The sequence below is a fragment of the Hydra vulgaris genome, chromosome 03 (assembly GCF_038396675.1).
Source record: "Hydra vulgaris chromosome 03, alternate assembly HydraT2T_AEP".
Taxonomy (NCBI): domain Eukaryota; kingdom Metazoa; phylum Cnidaria; class Hydrozoa; order Anthoathecata; family Hydridae; genus Hydra; species Hydra vulgaris.
The window spans coordinates 51,937,147-51,959,944 of NC_088922.1; the positions used below are offsets into that span (position 1 = coordinate 51,937,147).

General features: G+C 29.0%; 1 protein-coding gene across 1 annotated transcript; it reads right to left on the reverse strand.

Annotated features, from left to right (window-relative positions):
* Positions 1-2,277: 2,277 nt before the first annotated feature.
* LOC136078762 (uncharacterized) lies at positions 2,278-2,727 on the reverse strand. Its single transcript, XM_065794562.1, has one exon. It carries the CDS (start codon positions 2,725-2,727, stop codon positions 2,278-2,280), a length of 450 nt encoding a protein of 149 aa, XP_065650634.1.
* Positions 2,728-22,798: the final 20,071 nt, after the last annotated feature.

Here is a 22,798-nt window from a genome sequence, read left to right on the forward strand (position 1 = left end):
GCTTTTTTCTTCTTCTTTTTAAAACTTTTGTTTGAGAATTGCTTAGTATAATTTTTTTATTTTCTTTTATAACTTTTCTGGCTTCTTTTATCTAGTTTTCTTTTTTTAGCAGCTTGTGTAGCTTCGTCCTAAGTCATTGTAGATAGTTCAGTCATATAGCTTGTTGTTCTTTTAATATTGTTCCCTTTTCTTTACTACCGGAAAGAGGCTTAAGTCTATCTCTAATCACACTGAGCACTGATTTGATAATATCAAAAGATACTTGTTTAACGGCATTTTTGATGCTATCTAGTTCTTTGAGCATTACTTCTTTTTTTGAAAGTCTATTCATAGAGTTTTTTGAATTTATTCTACTAGTTTTTAAATTAAGGATTTAAAATAGAATTTTAAATCATTGCAGTTTGTTTGCATCAACTAAAAAATTTGAATGAAAACATTCTATGAAATTTCGGTTTCCATCTAACCTGATTTGCTGGTAGAATAATAAATATCAGAAGCACTATCTTGATCCCAAGATGGTGCTTCTGATGTTTTCAACTTTCATAATTTTTCAACTTTTGTTAATGATTTCATGAGGCAAGATATTTCCAAAAGCATCGCAACAAGTTAAAATTGTAGTCATTTGTTTTTCATTTGGAGCAAGTTGTTTTTAATTTTTTATTCTTTTTCGACAAACGATGTTAACTTTAACTTGATCAAATTTTAATCCACTTTCATCACAGTTAAACACATGAAACAGCTTTTCATTTAAAATATGCTCTCGAACATAACGGTTAGTGAAAAATTTAGCGTTATGTTCACCGTTATGTTAGTAAAAAAAATTGTCTTAAGCGTTATGTTCCCAAAGTTATTTATTTTTTCTTTTGTCTAAGAAAAGCGTTATGTTTTACCGTTAAGGTTGGTTTTCAATTATCTAAATTGGTCGTGCGACTGTCGCACGATCATATGGAAACATAAGTCGCGCGACAAGTTATTTCTTGCAAGACTGTTTTATGGTCGCTAAGTGTCGCTGAAAAAACAGTTTACGACAATTATCGCGCGACCCTAAAACATGATTAGTTGACTTATTTCGAAAACGGAATATTAAAAAAAAAAAAAAATAGATTTTCACATATCAACATAAAATGAAACAAGAAAGATTTATCATAGAATTTAGTAAAGATTTAGCAGGAAGTGCAAAAGTATTCTGTGCTATACGACAAATTCGATACTGAATTTAAGAACAATATTATTTAAAAAAAATGCTTGAACAGCCATGGTGTTTTGTTTGGTTTAACTGACCAGGAATGCAAATCGAAGTACAACAATATAAGATCAGGTTATGGACGCTTTTAAAGGAGAAAAATAAGTACACCTTCTGGCTTAGGGTGAATCGTTATCAGTAAAGAGTACAATTTTTTGCAGTAATTAAATGTTTACATTGACCATAGAGATACCACAACTAATGTTGGAGATGAAGCAACAACAACAGAATCAACAACAGAATCACCTATGTCTTGTATAAGTTATGGTACTATGAACTATGAAAAAGAAGTTAGTAATCAGGTAGAAGTAGAAAATGAAAATTTAAGAGAAAATACAACATCTGTTGTGTACATCTGTTGTAAAACATTTCCTTCAAGTGTTATTTTTCTCCAGTTTTCAGGAATAAGTTCATCAGAATTTATTTTTAAATTGACAAATTCAGATGGTACACAGTTAATGCCGTCATTGATCCTTAAATAATTATGTGAACAAATTGCAGATTTTATAATGTTTTCAATATTTTATGGGATTGCTTTTATTGGTTGTCATTTAGCTACCATAATTCCAAATGTGTTTTCAATTGTTTCTCTAATCCTAGATAATCGATAGTTAAAAATACATTGGTTGATTGTAAAATTTTTTTACCAGAAAATGGCTTCATTAGCCATGATTTCAATGCAAAATATCATCTAAACTAGTACTGGTGGTGCTTGTGTGTCATTTGATACGATCGGTTTTTAGAAAGTTTGAATAAGTTGTTTTTAAAAGCTCTACCCATTTTACTTTCATTGAATATAGAAGCACCGTTATCTTTGCTGTAGCTACCTATATCTACCAAAGTAAAGCAATATTTTGCATCACATATGGCTACCAAAACCATACTGTGATAGTATGGTTTTGGTAGCCATATGTGATGTACTCATTTGATGTACTTAGTGCCTTTACTATGATAGTATGGTCATACTGTGATAGTATGGTTAACTATGATAGTATGGTCATGCTGTGATATTATGGTTTACTATGATGGTATGGTCATACTGTGATTGTATGGTTTACTATGATAGTATGGTCATACTGTGATAGTATGGTTTTGGTAGCCATATTATTGTAGTTTGTATATTTATTGTAGCTGTAATATGCTGATCCACTCAAACTAGGAGCTTCTATACATACATGTTTACCATCTATGGCTCCAATACAATTAGGAAAGTTCCATTCATTTTCAAATTCATTTGCCAATTCTTCCCACTCATATGATGTACTTAGTGCTTTTAGATAACATGGTTGTAACACATCCCAAATGACCTTTGTTGGTTCATTTATAATGTTGCATACTGTTGTTCTTCCCAGTCTTAAGTAAAAAGCTTGTATTTGTTGTGAATTTCTAGTAGCCAGGTATCTCAGTGTCACAGTCAATTGTTTTGAGGGTGATATAGTTTGACGGCTTCGACATGACTTTTTTATCATGCTAGGTGCAATCATTTACAGCAAGTGTTCATACCTTTCAAGCGACACTCTGTAGAAACGATGAAAAAATTCTCTGTTATGAAGTTGTAGCTCAGGAATAAGTGTGTTAAATGCTCCTTTTTCACAACGGTTTTTAAGCAATGAGCGAATTTAAAATTTGTGCTTTCTTTTTTTTTTTTTACTCTGCAATGTTCTGAGTGCTAGTAATGTATTGCAAAGTGGCAGTTTAAGAGATAATATTTTTTATTATTTGCCATTGTTCTAAAAATCAATTGGTTCATATTATTAATTTTTTTTTATATTACTTTATTTATTACTAGAATTAATTATTAGAAACTTATTATTATAGAAAAAAGTAAGAGAAAAATTCTCCAATAATATTAAAGCTGATGATCAAAATCTATTATCTTTTTGGCCAGAAATAAGTGTTGTTGGGAATCTGGATAACTATTTCCTAACAAAATCAGTTGAACTAAAGTTTTATGTAGATATTTTTAATGTGGTGTTTTGAAATAAATTTTTGTAAATGCTAAAATTCTTCGCAAAAATTATTTAATTTTTTTAAATTTGATTCTTGAGCGTTTAATTTTTTTTTTTAACTATGTTATATTCCCAGTATACTTGTCATACTTATCATATATTTTTAAAACATCTTTTTTCACAACATATGTAGTGAAGATAATTATAAAAATCTTCAGCTAAAACAATATATTTCGTAAATTCAGCAACAGGTTCATAATATTAAAAAATATTTGATATTGGTGAAATCATATCTTGTATGTAAAAGTTAAATAGAAGTGGTGACAAAATACTACCTTGACGAACCCCATTCCCAATCCCAAAACTGTTTGATTTTGTTTTCTGCCATCGAACAGACATTTGTTGATTACTATACCAAAATGCAAGCAAACAAACAAGTTTTTTGGGCAGACCAGTATCTAATAATTTTTTAAACAACAGCCGGTAATTGACACTGTCAAATGCATTATTAAAGTCTATGAAGCAAGCAAATACATGACTTCCTCTAGATGTGTAGTACTGCACAGTCTTTTTAAAATAGTTTGAGCATAACGTTGTTGAGTGATTTTGTTTAAAGCCAAATTGGTAATCGTCATATTTATTAATGTTGTACAAATTGATTTTCTGCAATAAAAGACTCTCAAAAATTTTTGGCATAGCAGAGGACACAACTATGGCTCTATAGTTGTTCACATCTGTTAAATCAGTTATTTTAGATTTTACTAGTGGAATAATCGTGACCTCACAAAACGTGGATGGTAAATAACCAAATTTAATGCATAAATTAAAAAAAAGTACTAATAAAAAACTGCAATATACTTCCACTATACATAAAAGATTCCATACAAAGGTTATCAGGTCCAGCTGCTTTTCCTAGTTTCTGAGTTTTTACTGCAGTGGATATGTCAACGCAACTCACAATAATATCAGAGTTTTCTGTGGAAAATTTCGTTTCCTTTATAAAACTGAGGTAATATTTTTCATTGTTAGTTGAATTATACAAATTTTGAAAGTGCTCTTTCCACATATTAGCAATATGACCATCACCTGTGGCACCTCCAACACTAACAACAAAGTTCGCTGGATTACTTTTACTGATCTTTCGCACATTATTCCAGAACTTTCTCGAGTCTGTGTTGTTCATATTATTTGCACATAAATTGGCTTGAATTTGTTCATTATGATGTCTACAATATCTAAGAGCTAATTTAAAACTAGCACGAGAGCGATTTATGTTTTCAAAAATGTCACCCTGTTTCTTCTTTCTTTGAAAAATCCATTGCTTGAAGGCATCTCTTGCAATGTCGTGTTTATCTTTAACATAGCCATTCCAACCTGGAGCAATATATTCATGGTTTTTATGTTTAAAATAACAATGAGGTATGGTATCAGATACAGAAGATTGCATAGTATTTATGATGTTTTTATAGAATAAATCAATATCGTGAGTTGTATCGTAGCCATTTGGAATATTTTCAGTAAGTAGATAGAGGGGTACATGTACGGATTTTAATAAAAAATCTACTTTTTCTGCATAACATGTTAAGGTAGCTTTGTCACAAATTTGCCAGTTAGGAGATCTAATTGTCATAATAAAATAATGCTTGTTATTATATATTTTGGATGAGTTTGCTAATGAGCAAGAGATCAAAAACACTTATGGTTTATGGTCTGATGCAATAACATTGTTTAAAACCGAAATAGATGTATTTAGATTATCAATAATTGGGCTGCATAGAATGTGGTCCAACCACGAAAAAATATTACCATTGTCACTGACATATGTACAGATATTGTCAAGGCGATTTATATCAGATTTAATCAGTTTATTTTCTAAAGCAAGATTAGAAAATTATTCATAGAATCTTGACCCATTATAACAATTAAAGTCGCCAGTTATAACTATGTTCACAGCATCAGTTTCCATTATAAGTGATTTTATTTTTGAGCATATATCCATATAATTATGAAGACAATGTTCGTCATTATAATTCATTGGCATGTACACACTTATTAGCAAAATTGGCCCTATATTGGCAAATACTTTTAAACAAGTGATTCTGGATTCTAATGATTTAATGATTGTAATATTATTTGCCAAAGTTTTTCGATAAAGGGTAGCAGTCCCTCCAAAGGGTCTACAAATTAATATATCATATGATATGTTTACTGCTGATATACCAGTACCATAAAAGTCAGGATGTACATTGTTTATTAATTCAAGCTCATTAGGTAACAAACAATGCTCTTGTAATAAAACAAAATCGTATGTAAGACACAATTCTTTAATTGCAAAAATACTGTTTTTAAAAGAACAACAGTTGAATGTACAAAAAGATATACTGTTGCTATTCGCCATTTTTAGGTGTAAAATATCTTCGTAACAGTAGACCCTTAGGCCAAGCTTCAGTAGACATTAAACAAACAACTTTATTTTTTAACTGGGAGGAATCTACAGATACAGATATATAATACGAGGAATAACCACTAAATTTGGATTTTAATTTTTTACACTTTACAGAGTCATCATTATCAATTTTTAAAATATCATAAGTACAATCGATTACCTCATTTTCTGTTGTAGAAGGATCTAAGTTGTTGCGCGACAGTTGTCGCACGACTGTCGTGTGACTATATGGAAACCAACCTTTATGTTACCCGTTATGTTAGTTTAAAATTTAAACTAGCATAACGGGTAACACAAAGGGTACAAAAGTTACTTGAGCGCTCTTATTGCTTATAAAAAAGGATCTTTTACAATTTGCAAAAAATCCCGCATTTTTAAAAATATTTCTATGATATCATATTAAACGTATTTAAAATTTAAATACGTTTAATATGATTAAATAATGTTGTCATATCGTTATTCATCTTTATTAATATTATGCTATACACATATAAAATTAATAAAGATAAGTAAAATGACAACACTTTGTTTTAATGTTTAAAAACTTTTTTTTTTTAGTTTGTTGTACTAAGTCTCTGCCTTGAATTTGTTTTTTACTATTTGCATTGTTTCTTCACAAAAATAGTGTTAAAAGAATTTTTTTAACTATATTGTAAACAGTACTTTTTTTGTGTGAAATATATTGATTGATTGAGTTTTCATTCCATTGATAAAAGTTCTAACAACACATGTGTTCTAAAAGTTTATATTTATAATATGATATTAAAAATATTAGATTATAATATGATATTATAGCTTAAACTAAACTTTAATACATATTTTATAGTAATATAATGCTATTGTTTTTAGGTTTTATTTAGTTATTTTAATATTCCTTGTTTGTTTGTTTTATGTTTAAAAGGACAGTTTTAGCATTTTGTTCAAAGCAATTTTAACATGTTGTATATATATATATATATATATATATATATATATATATATATATATATATATATATATATATATATATATATATATATATATATATATATATATATACAATATATATACAATATATATACATATAAAAACACTATTGATAGTTTCACCTATCAGTACCCAAAAAATAACTTTTTCTTTTAAAACATAAAATTAACGTTAGCAATTTTCACTCATTAAATACAACCCAAAAAATAAATCAAAAATAAGCTCAAAATTTTAAAAAGTGTATAAACAAACCAAATTGAATTTAAGCGTTTTTCTAAAGTAACATTTCTATTTGGAATACTATTTCTTGAAAAGTATATTATTTTTTTTAGCTAATGTTTGTATATATATATATATATATATATATATATATATATATATATATATATATATATATATATATATATATTATTATATATATATTATTATATATATATATATATATTTATATATATATATATACATATATATATATATATATAAATATATATATATGTATATATATATATATATATATATATATGTATATATACATATGTATATATAATATACATGAAAAAAAAAGGGCCTCAATTGCAAAGAAAGGATTAGTTTAAATCAGAGTTTTAAGCCATAAAAGTTTCAATTGTTACCTTAAATAAGGATATTGGAAAGTGAGAACGTAATGTTATTGTCTTTCAAATGTCCCAAAGAGAATGGAGATTGATACTAAAATCCATAAAGAGCTTGACTCCAAATTGGTTAATGATCTATTTAGAGAAATAATCACAAATAAAAATATAATCAAAAGAGTTTATCATTTGAAACCCAGCAGAAATGCACTAAGCAGCCCTGTTTTAGTATAATTAACCAACCATGCAAATGAAGTAGAAATTTTTAAAGCTGCTAAAAAGCTGGAAAAATAATTTTCAAAAAATTTCATTGTTCTGGATCAAACTGATGTTGAAAAGAAACAAAAGAAAAAACTAATTGACAAAAACAAATGCAACAGAAAGCTTGCTATAAAAGGAACTATCAGCAAGCCTTTTTGATATGATGTTTGAGGAATTAGAGTCTGCAAAATCTGCATCAAGTAAATTGACAAGAAAATACAAACAACAAGTTTGATGAATTATTAATTGGTACTGAAGTTTAGCAACCACATATGTAATGATATGTGAAACTTAGCGGAGTGAATCATCAACAACAAATATTCTGAGTTATTCCGTTTCCAGACAAAACAGACTGATTAATACTGAACATAGAGTATGCAATTATAGTAATGAAAGCATCAATTCTTTTAATTTCACTAATAGTTATTTACTTAATGACAATATTGAGTAAATATGGTGCTCGGTTTGTTCAGTTTCAGAAATGATTTTTCGTGGGTGTATCTATAGTTAGAAGGTTGTAGTGAGGGAAATAACAAGCAAGTTGTAGATTCACTCAATAACTCCTATAAATTTAACAAAAAATCAATATTCAGGTTTACATATGTGGTGACTATGAATCAACCAACATTTCAAATAAATAACAAGGAAACAACAAACGTATTAGACTTAGTGATATCAGGTTCTTTGGCTTAGTGATATCAGGTTCTTTTGGTTTTTCAAATAGAACGCATATTAACTTTTTTTGAACATTTCTTGAAAATTTTAATATTCCCTTTTTGTTTGTTTTGTCTTTTAAGGAATAGAATTTTAAATTTAATAAATATATCTATATATATATATAAAATAATTTTTTTATAACTTTAAAAGTTATTAAAGTTAGTAAACATAACGGGTAATTACCCGTTATATCAGGTTTCCAAACATAACTTTTACATAACGCAACATAACGCCAGATTTCGTGTTTTATAACGGGTATTTACCGTTATGCTCAATGTATGAAAAAAACATAACGGTATTTGCCGTTATGTTTTTTTATACGAATAAAACAAATACGAATATAACGGTAATTACCTGTTATAAAACACGAAATCGAACATTATGTTTTTTAAAAATATAACCGGTATTTTTTTTACTGTGTTAGAAAGGAGGTGTTTACTTCTTAGTTAAACGCTGTTCCGCGGTGCTTTGTGATAAGATCGTTAAGACTTCTTGGAGCACCTAAATAACTAATAAAAAATCAACATTGCGTTCATTTATAAAACTGTTTTTTTTTTGAGTTTGTTATTTAGGTGCCCCAAGAAATGCATTTAACCGCAGAAGTGCATTTAACCAGGAAGTTTACGCCTCCTTCCTTACCGTGACGCGAATACATATCTAAGGCTCGTTTCGAACCTCGATCTTTTGTTTATAAAGCAAGCGCTCTAACCACTGCGCTACGGCCGCAAATTGTTCACACCGCCAAAGCAAGATCTTTTATATGGACAATTGGGTTCCCATTAGGTGGGCAAAAAAATACTTCACATAAATACAAGATGAAAATGAGGTTGGTTAGGCAGTTTCAGGAAGTTTTGTTACTAAGTTTTATAGTTACAAAGATTAAATTAATATAGAGTAACAAATAACAAGTTTTCTGCAAAACCGCAAATATAAACGTACGGCATATACTTGTGAATTAAAAGAAAACAGGAATCTAGTTAAAAATATATGGAATAGTTGTTGTAAATAGGGAGTTATTGACAATACACCTAGAGCAGTAAAAATAAATTTTTTCAGCAAAATAAATTTTGTGCACAAAATGAGTGTAGAAATTTACCTCAAATTTATTATGTAAAACAAAGCGCCACTACTGTAATAGTAAGTCTCTAGTCTTTTTGCAATTTAGATGAGGAGGATACCAAAAGTTCTAGTAAAATAAAAGTGAAACTCACAGAAAACTAAGCGTATTTAAGTTGGTTCCTATATATTATAACAATATTGGGCTTATTTTACATTCAACCTCATTTGCTAATTTAAATTTTATATTATATTCATGTTAAATTTTGCACAGCGAATTAAATATTTTTCAAATACATATATAATGTAACTAAGCAATAAAAGAACTATAATTTTGAATAGAAATATTTTAATTTTTTATTGAGTCAAACTACAAAAAGGCAAGTTCATAAAAATTTGATTACACAGTCTACACACTTGCATCCAATACTTCTTAGCAGGAGTGCAGTTGTATTAATTTTATTTCAATTGTAGAGATTGCGTGTACATATTTTAATCAAGGAAACTTCATGGAGTCTTGTATTTGTGACAATTTACTTTGGCTGAAATGTGAATCCGGATTTGCTGATCCATGATTGCTGATAATAATTATTTGGATATTCAAAGCAAATCAACCATTACTGTAAAATCACTTCACCAACATCAAATGTGAAAAGTAATATGATAAGTGAGGATAGATTACGAAGAAGAAGAAAAAAAGTTGCGCAAACAAAAAAAGCTTCTTCTAACAATCACAATTTCTCAAAATTATATTTTCTAGTTATTTAACTTCAAAGTAATTAAATCAATATAATTCATAATCAAAATTATTTTTTAATCAAAATTATTTTTTAATCAAAATTATTTTTAATCTGTCGGTACCAGACTCCTAATAAAGAAAAGTAAAAAAAATACTTTTTAGTACAAAACAGAACTGATTGAAAAAAATAAGTGAAAAGTGTTCCTTGAAATAACAAAATTTTTTTCTATTTAAAATGGCCAAAAGTGACAAAAGGTCAAACTTTAAAAAAAAATGTGAAAGTGAATTATCATAACAGCCTTGTTTCAGAGATGAATGGGAAGAACAATTCTTGTTTATACAAACATCGTCATTAAACCCGATATTTTTGTTTGAGAAAATTTCAACGTTAAAAAAGTACAAATTGCACAGACATTTCACTAAAATGCACTCTGAGTTCAACATAAAGTGCCAAAATCAAATCAACAAAAATTGTTTATTGAGAAAAGTGATGAAATGATAAAAGCGTCTTTTCAAACTTCATTTCTCCTTGCAAAAAAGAGAAAGTGCTATTCTGATGGTGAAATCATAAAAAATCCCTCAAATGTAGAGGGGGATCCACAAATATATAATAGATCCTTCAAATATATTCTATATATTTGCTGAAAAAATGTTATATAGAAAATTCAAAAACCAGCACACACAATCTGAATTGGAATAAACTTTACAGTATTCGCACTGATGGGCAATAGCTGAAAAGATTAATGGTTGCGTTTCTCTCATAGAGAAATATTTAATAAAAAAACTTTCTCAATATCATTATATCATTCATCAGGAAGTTCTCTGTTCTAAAAACATAAAGTTTAGTCATGCAATTGACACTGTTGTACGGTGCATTAATATAATTTGAGCAAGAGCACATCATAGACGAGGGTTTCGTTCGATTTTTGAAAACGAAAATAATGAATATGGAGAACTTTTGCTGCATTGCTTAGTTTGTTGGTGATCAAAGGGCATAATGTTGTCTTGATTTTTTTTCTAAAAACCCTTCAGTTTTTGGAGGAAAAGGATCAGTTATCATCAAAGTGCGAACTGCTGAAAAGTTCATCTTACTTAAGTGATTTTGCTTTTTTAGTTGACATAACAAAGCTTGTCTTTAAAATTGAACACAGTTCTAAAAGGTGAAAATAGCCTATTACCAACACGTTTCAATCATAGAAATGCTTTTAAGTACAAATTAAAGCTGTTTTCCAACTGCCTAACTCAGAAAATCTTGGTTTTTTCCCAACCCTTCAAATATTTTAACTTGAAAACTCTTCAGAAGCAATGGCTTATTTTTTTAAAACTATATCAATATGATTTTTAGCTCTGACATCGGTGCTACAGTTCTCTGCAATCCTCAATTCTATCATTAGAACGCATTTGATTTTAGAAAAAGTAATAATGATTTTTCATATGGATACATTTAACGCATGCGTTTTTACAAAAAGAATCATTTCATTCAATGAAACATTTGTGTCTCTTGATTCTTTTACCAGGAAAAGTCAACCATTTGCTGTTGAATGACACAAATGAATATCAGGAAGAAAGTTCGAAGTTATATTTAATTGTTTTCATGCGTGTTTAAAAAACTACAGGATACTAAAAATATAGTGATATGTTTAGGTAGTTGTACTTCCCCAATATAAGAACTGTGAACTATTTTTTTTTAAGTATATTTTACAAATTTACTAAAAAAGAAATAGTCAAATAGTTGCTAGTTTCGAAAATAATTTGACTAGTGTACATATAGTTATATCTTTTAAACAATGAACTTACTTTCACGGTTTAAAAAATATAATGTTAAGTACACTAGTCAAATGTGGTATGAATAGGTTGAAAGTTTGATTACTTCAAAAAATTTCATTACATGTTGTTATGGACTAATAAATAAATTGATCAATGCAGAGAACGAATCGTTTGGTATACATCCTGACGAGAAAATTAACATTTATGGAATTGAGGCAAATTTGTCCCCCTCCCCTAAATTTTTTTTGTTTTCCTTTAATATTTTAGGGGAATATTGTAGTATTATAATACTTTTTCAAAAAATATTTTGGTATTTACATAATAACATAAAGCCCACAAAGTGCTTTACATATGAACATTCATAATTTATGAATAGATTTATTGAGCATTAAAATAAAAAATATGTATAATATAATACACAACACATAATATACATGACATAATGTAATATGACAAGAAATATGACAATATGATACGAATATTTTACAATAAAAGTTCATATAAACTTAAGGATCAAACTTTCACAAATTTTCAGATTTTTGTATTATTGATTTATATGACTGTCATTTAAATTCAACCCCTAAGTATTCTAACACCGCTCTTTTCAGTACCTCTTTATGATTCAATTTAGATTCAGAAGTTGAGAATCTGCTCATAGTTTTAAATATGTTGTGATGAACAGTTTCGGAACATTGATCTTCAAATGCTCCTAATGGCATCATAGTTTTGTATAAGAAAACAACGAGGTGATGTTTAATAATAATCCTTCCCATCGAAAGATTTTGGTTGAAATTAATCTTTATATAAATTTCAGTTTCATAAATCAAAATAAAAACTAAAAACTAAATTTAAAAAAAATCTATGTCTATTACATACGTCAAAAAAATAAATAAAACTAAATTAAATACTAACGTTTGCCTATTACCTAAAATAAAACTAAATTAAATACTAACGTTTGCCTATTACCTAAAATAAAACTAAACTAAATACTAACGTTTGCCTATTACCTAAAATAAAACTAAATTAAGTACTAACGTTTTCCTATTACCTAAAATAAAACTAAATTAAATACTAACGTTTGCCTATTACCTAAAATAAAACTAAATTAATTACTAACGTTTGATTATTACCTAAAATAAAACTAAATTAAATACTAACGTTTGATTATTACCTAAAATAAAACTAAATTAAATACTAACGTTTGATTATTACCTAAAATAAAACTAAATTAAATACTAACGTTTGATTATTACCTAAAATGTTATATAAACTTCATACTCAATAACTCTTTTCCTAAAATTCTTCTTATTGAAAATTACCCTCAATTTTCTAACAACGATCAGGGACACCCAGAGGTGAGGGAGGCATGTACAGGGTACATTTTACCTAGGCACTCGGGCAAAAGGGCCCGAGTGCCTAGGTAAAATTTTTCATAATCATAAAGAGCACTACTCCTTGGAGAAATTTTAAACAGAATCTAAATAACTCTTATTACAATTACAATTTCTTACAACAGACTTCAAATATTATTCTAAATTTAAACATTAATATAGAAAATGTGTATGCATTAATACATATATATATATATATATATATATATATATATATATATATATATATATATATATATATATATATATATATATATATATATATATATATATATGCATGTTTATATTACTTTTATTTTAAATCAGTAGAAATATTATAAGCTTCACGTTCTTTTAAAGACATTTTTAGCATTTTGCAAAATTTTTGTGTATTTTAAAACGGATTATGTATATATTTGCTTTTATATAAATACAATATGAAAACGGGGCTCGGTGATAAGACAATGTATGTCTTCTTCTTACTCCGGCCTAAATTTATATATGTAGTATATACTTATATTGTAAATTTATTAAACGGCAAACTTTCAAACAGGCAAATTACCAAACCGCAAAAAAAAATAAAAAAATAAATTTGGAAGATTATTCATAAGCATAATTTGAAGCAAACATTTAAGACAGAATGGAAGATTTTTTTTTTTCTGTCAGATATTTTGTAAGATTTATTTTAAGATTTTTAGAATTTTATAACATGAATTGAAATTGAAATTTAGATTAAGTTAAATGGCAATATCACAACTTCTATTTTTCTGCGTGGAAGAATTGCAATGACTCTAATTTAAATGTAGTTAAAATTCGAATTATATAACACTTGTCCGAACAAAAGGCTTATTTTAAAACATTATCAATGTTATGTTACATAAATCAGTTAAGTTTCTCTCAATCCAACACTTTTCAAATATTCTTTCTCAATACATTCATTTCAATTAATTTGATATGTATTATATATCGAAATATTTTATTTAAAAATAAGTAACACACATCTTAGAGTAAAAAACTTTATGTCCAGTTTTCGAAAGCATGATTCAGGGTCGCAAGGAAGGAAAAAAGGTGTAGAAAAAGTTGTAAAAAAAAAAGAACAAACGTACACTGGAAGAGTGTGGCTTCAATAAAGTTCAAAAAAAAAAGGCCTTTAATAATTCTACATCCAACCAAGTAGTGAACAGTTTTATTTTTTTTATTCATAATCTTATATTCATAATTTCATTCCAAAACTGTAAAAACAATTCTTTTTTTGACGGACCATGCCACTAACAACGTTGATGAACCCTTGAGTCCAATAAAGCCATCTCACCTTTCAAATTTTTCAATGGTCTCTGAAGAAGAAGAAGACATAATATATGTTTTTAATATGCAGATATTAAAAACATATCATTTAATATCTTCAGATTCTAAAAACATATCATTTAATATCTGTAGATTATAAAAACATATCATTTAATATCTGCAGATTCTAAAAACATACCACAATTCTCAAATGCTCTTTTCAATTTAAGATCAAGAGACAATTCAATTGGGTGATCAAGCAGTTAGAAACGACACCGCTTTGGGGAAGAGGGTTTTATCCAAAGTCAAACGCATTCTAGTCATACTAAATGGACCACCTCAAAATCCGGCACTTTTTCCTAGAATACAAACAAAAAAGTACCTGCCTTCGTTTTTTACAAAACTTTTCTCAACGGAGAGAAGAAAATCAGAGACTGGCTAATCTAAAGTGGAACTGCAAAAGCTTTCGCTTATTTTCCCGCTATATTTTTGGACAAAAGCATAATTTTGGCCCTGGATAAAAAAATAATTTAGTCTTTCCTCTTGATGTGGAATGGTGGAATAAAAGATAATTGGCGAACGCTAGGAAAAAAGATTAAAAGCCACCAGAGTAATCTTCAACACAGAAATGACTACATCGTTTGGAAATCAACCTTTGAAGCTTCGAAAATCATACCGGGATTGATTTAAAACTTGAAAAGCCTATAAGAAATGAGGCATCTAAGTGGTATGAAATTTTACGCTGCGTCATAGACGTCACTCTCCATTTAGCTTCACGAAATCTAAGTCTTCGAGGTGTGTTAGCAGTTTATGTTCAAAAAATAATTTTAATATTGCTTGGAATATTAATCTAGATGTAATCTTTATTTCAATATTATGTTTATAATTGTGTAGGTTCATCAAACATGCTAGACGAGTATGATAGTGGTAAATCTTTAACCACCCTTGAGCTGTTGGAGAAACACAATAAGACACTTCAGGTCCATCTAGAAGAAATTTCTTGACAAAAAAACAAGGAACAAGAATGCAAGCGCACTATATGAGCTGGAGAACTCAAAATGAGTTCATTATGGCATGTGGTGAAACTGTTTTTGCTACTATTATCAAAGAGGTCCACACAGCCATTTATTTTTCCATTATTGTTGATGAAACTCCGGACGTGTCTCATACTGAACAAATTACTTTTGTTCTTCGATTTGTCTGCCAAGGATCTGACAACCAATGGATAGTAAAAGAGCGTTTTCTGAAAGTAGAAAATCTTGAGAAAAAAAAGGGTTCTGACATTGCGAAGCTGATTATAGACGTTTTGGATCAAAGCCGAATTGATTTAAAAAACTGTAGGGGCCAGGGTTATAAAAACAGAGCTAATATGTCCTGTATATACAAAGAAGTGCAGGAGTCTAAATCCTCAAGCTTGGTTCATGCCTTGCAGTGCGCATAATCTCAATCTAGCTGGTGTTCATTCTGCAGAAGCCTCTACTGTAGTCAAGAACTATTTTGGCAACATCTATTCGTTGTATAACCTTTTTAGTAGCAGCTCTATGCGCTGGAAAATTTACACTGAGGCAACTGGGCAGTTTCTTCACCAAACGTCTCAAGCACATAGTACAAGGAGTACGCACATAGACGCTGTCCGACCATTGTCGAAACGACCAAAAGAAGTACTGAAGTCTTTGAAACTTATTGAATTACTCGATTTAGAAGATCATTAAGTGACTTTTATTTTAGTTAAGGCACTCAAAAAGTGGATTCAATTATTTGAATTCATTGTCTTGACTTCTTTCTGGTTAAAGGCTCTCCTATGTGTCAACGATGTCTGCCTCCTTCTTTAATCAGAAAGCATTGCTTTGGATGACGAGACAAAGCTTTTAAAGACTCTAATCGATAATTTTGACTGACTAAGTTCTTCTTGGTCCCAAATCCTCCAAGAAGCAAAACTAGTTGCATCTGGGTTAGCTTCGTTTGGGTTTTAAAATAATTTTGTTAAAAAGAGGGCAAGGAAAAAGAAAACACGGCGAGTCGATGAACACAACCCACTTCCATGAAGACAAATCAAAGGGTTTTGAAGTAAACTGCTGCAGTAGATAAGATACAGAATGGATACAGCTAATAAGAAAACGAATATATTTTCGTTCATATAGTGTTTTCCATCTCCTTCTAGTAATGAAGTAAAACTTAGTCCGAAGGAAAAATACAATTTCCTGGCAAATCTCTTGTAAATAAATTAAAAGAAAAGGAATTGATTTAGGAACTCCATCATCTAAATGCTCTGAAGCAATCAAATACTTTTAGCTTTTGGACAAATAGAATCTCTGTCTTCTATCAAGTTGCTTAACAGTATCTACTAGAAAGGTTTTCAGTAAATATTTTTTTCGATTTGCATTTTGCTTCGCATTTTAAATACAACCCCGGTTTCAGTGGCTGAAGGCCACTGAAACCAGGAAGCAAGCTTACTGAAAGCGCTCTTGCAGTAAGCTTGCTCTCATCAAACCAAATTGTGATCAACAATGACTGAAGAACGCCTTACTAATCTTATGGTGATTTCAATTGAAAACAATCTTGACAAGACTTTATCGTACGAAAATCTCTAGTTTTACAAAGCTCGCAAAAAAATAATTAGTGTGATCTGGTCTTCATAATTAATATTTTGTTGATGAAATATATAATTCCATTTATTTTAAACTGTATTAGTATTTTCATTTTAACATATATATCCAAGTTCAAATATAAATGTTTATGTGCGATGATAGTTGATCCAAAAATAATTATCGTTTTCATTAAATTGTAATGTGATAGTAGACATACGGACAATAAGCAGTAAAATTATGTTTAGTTCAATATACCAAGGAATCCAAAGTTTGGGGCACCTAACAAAAATTGACCCTGGGCACCACAAAATCTCTGCGTGGGCCTGACAAGGACAGTTGTTAAAAGAGGAGGAGGGGAGGGGGTGGAGCTAGGCCAAAAATTGACAGTTTGACGAAGGGGGCAGGGTCAAGTACCAAGAAAAATTACTGACATCATTTATTGACGGTCCCATAAACTGTTTTGATTGACACAAAAATAAAAATATTAACACTTTTTACAACAACTTGTTTGAAATGGGAACAATACTAAAAACACTTTCCTCCAAACTAACTTTTTTTTTTGCTGATTACAATTTGAGACATTATTTCATATAATTAATAATGCTTAAGTCAAAAATAACAACCTTTTTTCATTGGACGTCTGATTTTTACGATAAATGAGATTTAATTAGTTTATACATTTTAGAGGCAGATATATAGAGGGGGGGGGGGGGAGGCAATCAAAAACAAAGATAAAAAACTTTTTTTATACAAAGCAATATGTTAGATAAACATCAGTAAGTTCTAATTTCCAGAACAAAATACATTCAAGCTGGAATAAAGCTGCGTTTTTTTGATTTTCGTGCAGACTTGAAAACCTCAATATTTCTCTTCAAAGATCAGCATCAGCCTGCTACCATATTAGTTCGATTGTCATTGGTAGCGCTTTTCCATGGTGTAAATATCTTGATGAACGCGCTCACCTTGTTCCTCGCTTGGAGCTCCAAAATATTCTGGAAAATAGTGAAGGTGACTGTGAAAGAAGTAAACTTTTACACTCATGTTGCACCCTAGTATTCTATAGCTGATAAGCAGCTTTTCAATCATGTCTTTGTAGTTTTCAGATTTACAATTACCAAAAAAATTAGATACAACACCACCATAGTAATTTCATGCGTCAAATTTATCAGATTTCATTTTTGTTACAAAACTATGATTCTTAAGCAGTTAACGAATTTGGGGGCCATTGAATATTCCTGCTTTTATTTTTCCACTTGTATTTGGTGGAAATTTAATATTCAGGTATTTGAGTCTCTATTTTGATCTAATGCCTTCACAAGTTGTTTCATTAATCCAAGCTTGATATGCAGAGTTGAAAGAACAATTTTCTGGGGTTCTATTAAAGATGCATTGACAATATTGTTGGCCTACGACAAATTCATTTCTCTGGGCCCAATTCTTTTGGATCCAGTGACTGTCTCTAGCTCTACCATCCCACAAACAAAGAAAGCATTGAAACTCGGTGTGTCTGCCTCGTTATCCAAGCAGAGGGCACATTACTTCGATATCACAACAAATTATCCAATTATGCTCGTTGAGTTGATCTTCTTTAATACTTTCTTCATGTTGATATTTTATTTATTACTATTGAATATCCAATGGGAATACAAGCTAATTTGTTGCCATTAAGAATCAGGACATCTTTTAAAATTCTTTTGGAGCTGTCAATAAAAAGTCTCTAGTCTCCATTCTCCCATCAAGTGAGTTATAACAATGGCCTATTTTCTGAATCAGAGAACAAAATATCACTACAAAATGCAAAAATCGTTATCTTGTTGTTTTTTCGACTTCTGTAAAATAAAAACGTTGTTCATTGAGCCAGCAAGTTTATTAGATTATCTTGAATCTTACAACTCAACTGCATATTTTGAAATTTCTAAATTTCTGATCAAGTCGTTGAGCTCACATTGAGAAAACAATTGTGGTGACTGTAGTCCTGTAGCGATATCCATTTGCTCAGGATCATCACTATCAGAGGGTTTTAAGGATGTGAAAATTTCATAGGTTTTTTCACTATCAGTCAACCAAAAATTAACAAAATCAAGAATGGGAATCTAATCTGAATAAGAAACTGGTCTAATGGCACAAGATAAATTTGTATACTTAATAGATAATTTTTTTTTTGATCTGTGTCCAGCAACCTGTTTCAAACAAAAGTAACAATCTTTGTAATAATCTATTGCCTCTCCAAATCATTGGAATACCAAAAGGTAATCCTTTTCTTTTTCCTTTTGTCCTCTGTCTTAATCTCCAAATGAATGAGGAGCCCAATACTTGTCTTGATCTTCTAATTTTATTCCAAAATAAGCTTGATACGCCTTTTAAGTAAACTCTGAGATTATTGAACTTTGCTTTGAAGTTGTAATTGAACCACATAAATAACAAAAGTAATTAGTTTTATATTTTCGACGTTTAGATGACATCTTAATTTAAATTTCAATTATCTGAAAATTAATAAATTATTTTATTTCTTAAAAAGTCATGAAGAAATAAGCACGACATTATGAATTCATTCATTTTTAAAAATGAATGTAATCATGTGTAATCAACCGACCAACTAGAATTACAAACTATTCATCGTCATAAATAGAGAATATTTCAACTAATGACTTTTTCAATAAATCACTAAAAAAGAAATCATTAAAACTGACGTCTCTTACCAGTTTTTTTAAATTTTTTTTCTAACTGCGTGGATTCTAAACAGAAGAACCATAAAAAAAAAAAAACAGAAGAAAAAATAACAATAAAAAAGAATATGTACAGCAATAAAAACTTCAATAAATTTTCTATAAAGAACTTTTATCAATAGACTGGAACCACATAGATTGAATTCCAATATAAACGTTTTCTACAGCAATTTTTTCAAAACATTCTGCGAAGTCTATGGTCCAAATTTCCCTCTACGTGAAACAATTCTAAATGCCAAAGACATATTCTCTCCATGGATTTTTAAAAGATTTTGAGAAATTTTAAAAATCAAGCAAAAATGTTAAACACTTAAAATTTATTTTTGCCGTATATATTTACAAAAAGATCGTTTCAATATATAATATTAGTATTATCAAAAAGTTCATATAATTCGTGTTTTAATATTCTTGCCAATAAAATTTTTTGTAGATATTATTAACATTAACTTATGTACATATATGCTTAACAAATTGAATATTTTTAATTTTAGATCATTTGAATAATTAAAGCTATAATGCAAATTGACAAAGTTGGTATTAGATTGTTAATTGAGACTTGTCGTCGTAATCAGAAATCTCCATCTGATGCTCACAAATTCTTAACTACTGCCTGGGGTGAGGATGCAACTTCCATTCAAAAAGTATACAAGCACTACCAAAAGTATTCTACATCAAGCATAAGTTATTATAGTTAGTTTTCAGATAAATTGAGGTCAGGTAGACCCAGTACCTCAACAACTATAGACAACATTGAAATCATTCAACAACTGTTTGATCAAGACAAATTTTTAACAATAGAGCAAATTTGTGATGTCGTAAACATTTCTTTTGGTTCAGTTTATTCAATAACCACCAAAAATTGATGAAAAGATCAATTTGTTCACAATGGATCCCTATGGCCTCACCCCAGCAAATCAACAAAACCGGGTTGAACTTGCGCATAAATTTCTGACCATTACACGAGATGAATTGAATGTTGAACGACGTCAAATTATTGTGAATGAGAAGTGGATCTACCACAGATCGATCGGGTGCAAACGCAGTAATCGTGCTTGGATTTCAAAGGGCGAAGAAACGTATAAGGAGATCACAATTTGATGCAAAAAGTATGGCAATTTGCGCTATCTCATTTAATAGCAAGGCCTATGTTGAGGTACTTCCAAATGGACAATTGTTCAATTCAGAAGTGTACATGCTTTTCCAATCAAATATGCATTCTAATTTTGTCAACAAAGGCTTGAAAAGAGTAACATGGAACACGATGCTCCTTCAGCACGATAATAAAGTAACCCGTGTCATTCAACCTCCATATAGCCCCGACTTTAACTTGTTGGACAGACATGTTTTCTCTTCATTTGAAGTTTATCGCAAGGATTTTGATTTTCAGACAAAGGAAGAGGTTCAAGAAGCCATGGAGACAAATTTGAGGTCACATTAACATGATCATATGCGATGGCAACTGGAAAAACAGATTTAAATGAGATTATTTTGAAGCAACTTATGACCCACTGAAAAATCTGAAAACAGATTTAAATGAGATTATTTTGAAGCAGCTTATGACCCACTCCTTATTTAATTGTTCTATGCTTATTCTTTGTTATAAAAAGAATTGATTATATGAACTTTTTGATTGACCCTAGTAATTGGCCGCAACAAGAAGACATGTTCTTATTACCGAGTTTCGTTAACATTGTCGCCGTCAGTTTATATTTCAAAAAAAGATAAGACATAATATGACTAAATACAAATACTACATATGTTAAATACAATAAAATAATAAATAAACAATAGTATCAAAATCTAAACTGCTTTTTTAATATAAAAACCGTTTAGATTTTGAATTGTTTAAACTTTTCTCAAATTATTAGCTGTTTTTCTAAAAGTAAAACTAATTATAATTTTTTTAGTCGCTTTATAAATTATTTCAATGCGTAACGGCTCGCAATCTGCATAATAATATAATGGCCATTACGTATAATAAAGTTAATAGATTTGTACACAAAAATACTTATACCACCACCTAAATTGGTTTGACATAGTTGGTAAACTGATAAGTAATTACTTAGTTCATCATTAGAATTTAGTTCATCACGTTTCGGTGAGACTAATTATTTTAAAATCATGTTTTCATAAATCAAAGTATTAACACAATATTTAGTGCATCCATCATTCAAGGATCTTTTCCAGAAAATCTAAAAATAGTAAAGATAACTCCTACTTTCAAGATCGGTGATTAATCTTGTAAATAATATATATCTATTAATAAATAACTATAAACCTGTTTCAATTCATCCATTTTTCTCAAGAATTATCGAGAGAATCATGTACAACCAAGTCTATACATATCTTATTGACAATAAACTGCAATATAAAAATCAATTTGGGTTCAAAAGAAATAGTTCAACTGATAATGCCATTCTCTTACTCACACGCAACATCTCTGAACCTTTTAACAACTCTCTATTTACATTTGGAGTGTTTATAAATCTGTCAAAGGTTTTTGAAACTTTCAATCATGAGATCTTATTTAAAAAGCTAGTCTTTTACGGTATAAAAGATAAAACATTAAGTTCAAAAACTATTTAACAAAATGCAATCAGTGTTTACAATAAAAACTCAAACTCTCAAACAATAATGAACAAAAAATACGGTGTTCCGTAAGTGCTTGAACCACTTTGTAATATACATTAATGATCTTAAAAAAATTTCAAATTTAACAACCATGATTTGCAGATGACGCAAACTTCTTTTTTATCTCGCGAAATTATAAATATGATTTTCAACAACATGACAAACAATTTTAACAAGAAAAAAGTTTCTTATTGGAAAAATAAATAAATTAAAAAAAATATTTGATAAAACTTAACGGATATTTTTTCATCCACGCATAAAAAGCGAAGATTACAAACTCATCTTTTTACCAACAGTATAATTTTTTTTTTCTTTATATTTCATCTTCAGTTTAAATTCGTATTAAAATTAAATCTAAATCTAAATCTATATTATATAAATAGTAATTATTTAAATTTTAAATTTTTTTTTAATTTAAGATTTAAATTTTTTTTTCTAGTATAA

Coding starts and splice junctions, on each gene's coding strand:
- LOC136078762 (XM_065794562.1), bottom strand. CDS start 2,727: ATGATTGCACCTAGCATGATAAAAAAGTCATGTCGAAGCCGTCAAACT.